Here is an 8,124-nt window from a genome sequence, read left to right as displayed (position 1 = left end):
CGCGGACATTTTAGCCTTTGGGTTGAATTTTTTTAGCGCATATTTGTTTCAAGAGTGTCAGGAAAAATTTTCAAGTGCAATTAATTAAGTTAACATTGATTTGCTGTCAAAAATGTCGTATTTTTTCACAAAAAGCGCGCGCGCGCGCACTTTTGCTCAGATTCCTTCGAAACCATAAAATGCATGTAATATACATAATTCCGAGTTTGCATGCAAAATATCAGCCTCCTACGACAATTCTAAGTTATGTTTAAATTTTCCGGAGAGTAATACGTTTTATGCCCCCCCCCCTTTTCAACTCTCCTTCTATGGAGAGCAAATTATGAATTTTCCTGTTCGAATACAGTCAAATTGCTTTTTATTACTCGTTAAATATGAAAATGTGTGTGAATGTCTAGTTTGGTTTTATTAAGTGAAATGCTTTTAATATGCTTTTTAAAAAAATAAACGCTTATTCGAAAGGCTTATTTTCAGTATGATTGTATTTACATTTGAACAAAATATAGTTTGAAAAATAAACTAAATGTTCAGGGGAACTTCACATCAGCGACTGACCTAAACCTGTTGATTGCTCGGGGAAACAGGATCGAGATTATGCTCGTTACTCCAGAGGGTCTCAGGTATAAAATATATGAAAGTTGATAGTTTTTAATTTTGGTTTCTCCCTTATTAAAGAGAATTGCGGATTTATGAGTCAAAGAAGGATAGTATATTTTCTTCATTGTTGCTTTGTTAAAATTGGAAAGGGTACCACTGTGAATTGGCCATGCAGTTCTTCAATTGTTAGGTCCCTACAGACCATTTCAATTAAACTTTTGAGTAAAGATTGTTTTGGTAATTTTTTTTATGTTACTGAAATTGAGTTTTGGAGTGTGCACTGTGCAGACTGCAGAAAACTTAAATTGAAATCTTATCAATCAATTAGTCTAAAATTTTTACGACATCAACTCACAACGTTCTCCTGTTTTAATAGTTAAGGCAGTACTGGCCCTAGCTTCATTTACAGGGCGTACCACATCATATTAGATCGTTTATAGCTCTAAATTAATCGAAGGAATTTATAAAATGTCGTTTTCTTAACCTACTGATAATGGAATGCTGCAGATATTTAGTTTTTTAAATGAAATATGAAATATTTAAATTGAGCCTAATAAAACTGTTCTCGCATATTTAATTGCAAGTTTTTGTTTACATTTACTGAGATTTACGTATAGTAGTAATGAAGCTGATTGAAAAACTGTGAAGACGGTATATTATCAATTATATCGATTACTCCTAAAACTGTGAAGACGGTAGTTTATCAATTATATCGATTACTCCTAAAACTGTGAAGACGGTATATTATCAATTATATCGATTACTCCTAAAACTGTGAAGACGGTAGTTTATCAATTATATCGATTACTCCTAAAACTGTGAAGACGGTATATTATCAATTATATCGATTACTCCTAAAACTGTGAAGACGGTAGTTTATCAATTATATCGATTACTCCTAAAACTGTGAAGACGGTATATTATCAATTATATCGATTACTCCTAAAACTGTGAAGACGGTAGTTTATCAATTATATCGATTACTCCTAAAACTGTGAAGACGGTATATTATCAATTATATCGATTACTCCTAAAACTGTGAAGACGGTAGTTTATCAATTATATCGATTACTCCTAAAACTGTGAAGACGGTATATTATCAATTATATCGATTACTCCTAAAACTGTGAAGACGGTAGTTTATCAATTATATCGATTACTCCTAAAACTGTGAAGACGGTATATTATCAATTATATCGATTACTCCTAAAACTGTGAAGACGGTAGTTTATCAATTATATCGATTACTCCTAAAACTGTGAAGACGGTATATTATCAATTATATCGATTACTCCTAAAACTGTGAAGACGGTAGTTTATCAATTATATCGATTACTCCTAAAACTGTGAAGACGGTATATTATCAATTATATCGATTACTCCTAAAACTGTGAAGACGGTAGTTTATCAATTATATCGATTACTCCTAAAACTGTGAAGACGGTATATTATCAATTATATCGATTACTCCTAAAACTGTGAAGACGGTAGTTTATCAANGGGGGTAAAGTTTTTTTTTGAAAAAACGTACTCATTTCATTAGGAAAATTCTACAGACTAATTTTTATTTTCTGGAAATTAGTAGTTTTTGGATTAATTATTATAAAAGTGTATGATTAATCTCCATGTTATATTTATTTTCTCTATTGTGGGGGCCGTGTGGGTGGCATATATATTCCCTATGTCCACCAAATGGACTCGTTGCAATTGATTGGATGATTGTTTAGAATGATAAAAAAAGATAAACAATTTATTCCGATATGTAATTGTACCGATGTAGCAGATTTTTTAATTTTGTTAATTTTGTTGGAACAAGAAAATTGTTTAGAATAATTCAATTTTGTAGGTATTCTGGTAGCGATAGATCCAGAAGCCAGAGTCATTGGTCTAAGATTATATGACAGTCTTTTCAAGGTAACATTGAACAATAGCATATTTAACTAGGTTGGGAACTCAGCGTTGCCTACGTTACTCATAGTTACTCCCGCCGTTGTCCCACACTTTGTCGATTTTACCGCGAAACCATATTTTTGCTATTAAATTCAATCCACTCAAATTAGACGCTCAAAACCACGCTAAGAACATTCCAATGTTCTCTCGAGTTCCCTAATCAAAATATTTGAGGCAAATCGGTTAAGGGGTTAATGAGTTATGATCGGACATACAAACAGACAAACAAACAGAGATTATACCTATATATGAATATATAGATGTTATTCAATTTTGAAATGAGGTGTATTGATAAAAAAAATTATTTTAAGAAAAGAAATCATCGGGTAAAAATACTTTTGTTCAGGTCATTCCACTGGACAGAGGACAGATGGAGCTTAAGGCGTTTAACATCAGGTTTAAGTCCTTTTTCCTTTTTCTATTTATGTTAAATTAAGTTAAGTTTAAATTATGTTAAGTTATTTCAAAACAGTTTAAAAAGAGAATCAGCCATCCATTTGGCCGAATTTCTTACTTTTCGAATGCCTGTCTGGCTGATGGTTGGCTGATTGATTGATTGATGATTGATTGATTGTCTAATAATTCTCAATTTTTTATATTGACTGATTGATTGCGCTATTTATAAATTAATTTATGATGAATGGTCAGTATGATTTATTGATTATTTGACTGTGATTTCCCAATTGTTGATTGAGTGACTGATTTTTTAATTGAACTAATTGAAAAATTGAACTAATTGAAAGATTGTCTCACTGATTAATTGTATATTTATCATCCATTTATTTAGAATTTTTAAGATTTAGAGTGTCTGATCATCGTGATTGATGAATTGACGGATAGATTGATTGATATTTCTATTGATTGATTGATTTAATTGATTGATTATTGATTGATTGAATTTGCCATTAATCAATTAAACTGTAGGATTGAAGAGATCAATATCCACGCTATCCAATTCCTGCATGGTTGTCAGCATCCAACTCTGGCACTTCTACATCAGGATGTGCATGGCAGGTACGGAATTTAACTTCCGACGGTATTTTAAGTGCCCCGCCATTTGAGGGGGGGGGGGCAATGGCATTTAGAATAAAATGTCATTCTTCTTGACTGCAGACTGCAGAGTATTTAATTCTAATAATTCCTACATTATTTTCCTGGCTTTCTTGCGGCAGAATGCCCCAGTCACGTGTGCACTGTGCAGTCTTTACAAAATTCCAAATTCAATATTATCATGTTTAAGAATTATAAGCATGTCATTCTTTTAATGACGGTTTACTTGAAATTATGACTACAGAGTACAGAAAACAATGCCTTCAATACCCTCCTCATCTTTCCACTCTAGATATTTTAAAAGTTGTTCAGTGTTCACCTTGTCAGTAAAATGCAGTAACAATTTTTGCTACGGATCCAAAATTATTACGGATACATAGTTTTTCCTACCGAGCACCCGTATTTTTTGTAAGTCTGGATCCAGGAAGCCAAAAAGTTGCCAATTGAAATTCTCCGTACTGCTTTGATGTTCTTATTACTATATTTAAAATTTGGTGATGGTAATGGACCAAACCTCTGTAGAGTAAAAAAGTAGAAGTTAGTTCCACATTTATTGAAAATATATTTCGGTCTGAGTTGACCCTCGTCAGTTCTAACGATATAATAACCATCAAAATCGACAAAAAAAAAATTTAAAAGTTGTGATAAACCACAAGAAAATTTAACTATATTGTTTTGGTTTACTTAAGTGTTTTAATTTCTACCGTCTGTTTACGATTTTATTTTATAGTTTATTTGAATTCATCCTTTTTATTTGATGCTAAATTACCTGCTTAAATGATTCTTAACTAATTTTTTTAGACATGTTAAATCACACGAGCTAAGTCTGAAGGACACTGAGTTTGTGAAGGTAAAGACTTCAATTTAGGTTTTCGCGCTTTTAGATTTGTATATGCTTCCATGATTCCAGGGTGTGTATATTTTCTTGAAAAATCATTTTTCTCTCTTTGAAAATCTTTTCATCCCCAGAAATTATATTAAAAGATAATTAGGTTTTTTTCGCTGTTTTGAGGAAAATAAATGATTTGAAGGAGAGAATCAATGAATTTTTTTGGTAAAACAAGATAAAGTTTATTGCTTAAATATATGTCTGTGTACAGAACGAGTTTACAATTACAAATTGATGATTATATTATCAGTACAATTGTAAAGCAATTAGGTGGAAAATAGCTCTTGGCTGTTTTGATTATTTTTTCCACCTAATTATAATACATGACAACAAAACATTTCAATTAAATAGATTGAAGGAGAACTATTAGAGATCAGGGTTGCCCGTGGAATTTAAAAAAAAAAAATTTTTTTTTATGTTTGAAAAAATCGATTTTTGAAAAATACAAATTTTAGAATGTTTTTAGCTTATGTTACCCACAGGGTACCCATGGATTCCCTCAAAAAAGTTTAGCTCATTCGGACCAGTCGGTTTGGCCGGTTATAGGGGACATATATACAAATGTCTTGTTTTATTATATAGATTTTGGTGTTAGGTATTTAGGCATTTTCCTAAGTTCGACTTTCCAAGTGACAATTTCCCAAGTGGTAATTTTTCAATTGTGCAATTTTCCAAGTGGCAGCTTCCTAAAGGCTAGGAAATAGGTCTTCTGAGGCACTGCAGGCTGCAATAGGGGCCGAGTGCTGCGGATAAATGAAAGACTTTGCACAGCTGGGAAGTTTCCACTTGGGAAATTATCTCTGGAAAGTTGCGACTTGGGAAAATACCCCTGGAAAGTTGCCGCTTGGGAAAATACCCCTGGAAAGTTGCCGCCTGGGAAAAAGCATTTGGGAAAGTACAAACCTCTATATTTTAGGTAGCGTGGAAGCAGGATAACGTGGAACGACGAGCAGATATGCTGATAGCAGTTCCAGAACCATTCGGAGGAGTTCTTATCATTGGTGCGTTAAAATAAAACAAGTCTGGGACGGAATTTAATAAATTTGAGCAAGATCGCTGAACTTCCTTCCGTCATTCAAATACTTATCTGTAGCTATGGATGGTAGTTGTTGACATCTATAGGACATGGGATCAGTGATACAGGATTTGTGCAATGTCCATATATGAAAACTGCACTACAGAACTTTCTTTTATCATGTTACACTCCCCCATACAATTGGTAAAGCATATAATTTGTTAGGAGTAAACATGTTCGATAAAATCCCCCCCCTTTTGCTGGGACGCATCTGCAAACTTTTCTCCCTCCCTGATATATTTTCTCTCCAAATAAATTAATTATCCCTTTTAAATTACATTTTCTTGACAGCTTCTAAAATCCTTCTAATTTTAGAAATATTAATATTGGATTCCTTATTTTTTAGGAGCTGAAAGCATCACTTTTCACAGCGGAACAAACTCGCATACAATTGCTCCCCCAGCAATTCAGAGCTCCTCTATTGTTGCATATTCTATGGTTCGTATATTTAAAGCTAGAAGATTAGTTAATCTATTGTTGTATGCTCTATGGTTCGTATATTTAAAGCTAAAGGATTAGTTAATCTATTGTTGTATAATCTATGGTAGGTATATTTAAAACTATAAGATTAGTTGATCTATTGTTGCATACTCTATGGTTCGCATATATAAAACTAGAGCATGAGTTAATCCATTGTTTCATACTCTATGGTTCGTATATTTATAATTAGAGGATCAGTTAATCTATTGTTGCATACTCTATGGTTCGTATATTTATAATTAGAGGATCACTTAATCTATTGTTGCATACTCTAAGGTTCGTATATATTTATAATTAGAGGATTAGCTAATCTATTGTTGCATACTCTAAGGTTCGTATATATTTATAATTAGAGGATTAGCTAATCTATTGTTGCATACTCTATTGATTGTATATTTATAATTAGAGGATTAGTTTATCTATCGTTGCCTACTCTAGTATGCATATTTAAAGCTAAATGATTAGTTAATCTATTGTTGCATACTCTATTGTTCGCATATATAAAACTAGAGCATGAGTTAATCTATTGTTGCATACTCTAAGGTTCGTATATATTTATAATTAGAGGATTAGCTAATCTATTGTTGCATACTCTATTGATCGTATATTTATAATTAGAGGATTAGTTAATCTATCGTTGCCTACTTTATGGTTCGTATATTTAAAGCTAAATGATTAGTTAATCTATCGTTGCATACTCCATGGTTCGTATATTTAAAGCTAAATGATTAGTTAATCTATTGTTGCATACTCTATGGTTTGTATATATAAAACTAAAGGATTAGTTAATCTATTGTTGCATACTCCATGGTTCGTATATTTAAAGCTAAAGAATTAGTTAATCTATTGTTGCATATGTTTCGTATATTTAAAGCTAAAAGATTAGTTAATCTATTGTTGCATACTCTATGGTTCGTATATATAAAACTAAAGCATTATCTAATCTATTGTTGCATACACCATGGTTAGCATACTTAAAACTATAAGATTAGTTAATCTATTGTTGCATACTCTATGCTTCGTATATATAAAACTATAAGATTAGTTAATCTATTGTTGCATACTCTATGTAGGTTGATGGGAATGAGAGTAGGTTCTTACTAGGAAATATGGCCGGTCATCTGTTTATGCATGGGAGTAATTTAATTATGTATAGGTTGGTGGGAATGGGAGTAGGTTCCTTATGGGAAATATGGCCGATCATCTGTTTATGCATGGGAGTAATCTAATTATGTATAGGTTGATGGGAATGGGAGTAGGTTCCTACTGGGAAGTATGGCCGATCATCTGTCTATGCATGGGAGTAATCTAATTATGTAAAGGTTGATGGGAATGAGAGTAAGTTCTTACTGGGAAATATGGCCGGTCATCTGCTTATGCATGGGAGTAATCTATTTATGTATAGGTTGATGGGAATGGGAGTAGGTTCCTACTGGGAAGTATGGCCGATCATCTTTTTATGCATGGGAGTAATTTAATTATGATTTAAATTCGGTGATGGTGATGGACCAAACCTCTGAGAGTAAAAAAGTAGATGTTAGTTCCACATTTATTGAAAATATATTTCGGTCTGGGTTGACCCTCGTCAGTTCTAACGATATAATAACCATCAAAATCGATAAAAAAAAAATAAAAAATGTAAAAAATCACAAGAAGATAAACAAACAAAAGATTATTCAAAATAAAACTTTGGGGTGTCAAGTGGACATCAGGAAAATATTTAATTATGTATAGGTTGATGGGGATGGTAGTAGGTTTCTACTGGGAAATATGGCCGATCGTCTGTTGCATGGGAGTAATTTTATTATGTATAGGTTGATTGTAATGGGACTAGGTTTCTACTGGAAAGTATTGCCGATCATCTGTTTATGCATGGGAGTAATCTAATTATGTATAGGTTGATGGGAATGGGAGTAGGTTCCTACTGGGAAGTATGGCCGATCATCTGTTTATGCATGGGAGTAATCTAATTATGTATAGGTTGATGGGAATGGGAGTAGGTTCCTACTGGGAAGTATGGCCGATCATCTGTTTATGCATGGGAGTAATCTAATTATGTATAGGTTGATGGGAATGGGAGTAG

The 8,124-nt window shown here is 32.7% G+C and overlaps 1 protein-coding gene across 1 annotated transcript in view; it reads left to right on the top strand.

Moving 5' to 3' along the window:
* Positions 1-8,124, top strand: part of LOC111699730 (DNA damage-binding protein 1) — a gene marked incomplete in the record, with an annotated part of 28,361 nt that overhangs the window by 579 nt on the left and 19,658 nt on the right. Inside the window, 10 exon segments of the mRNA XM_023470462.1 lie at positions 532-637; positions 2,444-2,511; positions 2,894-2,943; positions 3,472-3,561; positions 4,399-4,447; positions 5,403-5,487; positions 5,908-5,999; positions 7,281-7,357; positions 7,447-7,480; positions 7,776-7,818. Coding sequence (XP_023326230.1) covers positions 532-637; positions 2,444-2,511; positions 2,894-2,943; positions 3,472-3,561; positions 4,399-4,447; positions 5,403-5,487; positions 5,908-5,999; positions 7,281-7,357; positions 7,447-7,480; positions 7,776-7,818 — 694 coding nt within the window.

This window comes from Eurytemora carolleeae, unplaced genomic scaffold (assembly GCF_000591075.1).
Source record: "Eurytemora carolleeae unplaced genomic scaffold, Eaff_2.0 scaffold262, whole genome shotgun sequence".
Taxonomy (NCBI): domain Eukaryota; kingdom Metazoa; phylum Arthropoda; class Copepoda; order Calanoida; family Temoridae; genus Eurytemora; species Eurytemora carolleeae.
Note: the sequence above shows the minus strand (reverse complement) of the source record. Positions and strands in the feature narration are given on the sequence as shown.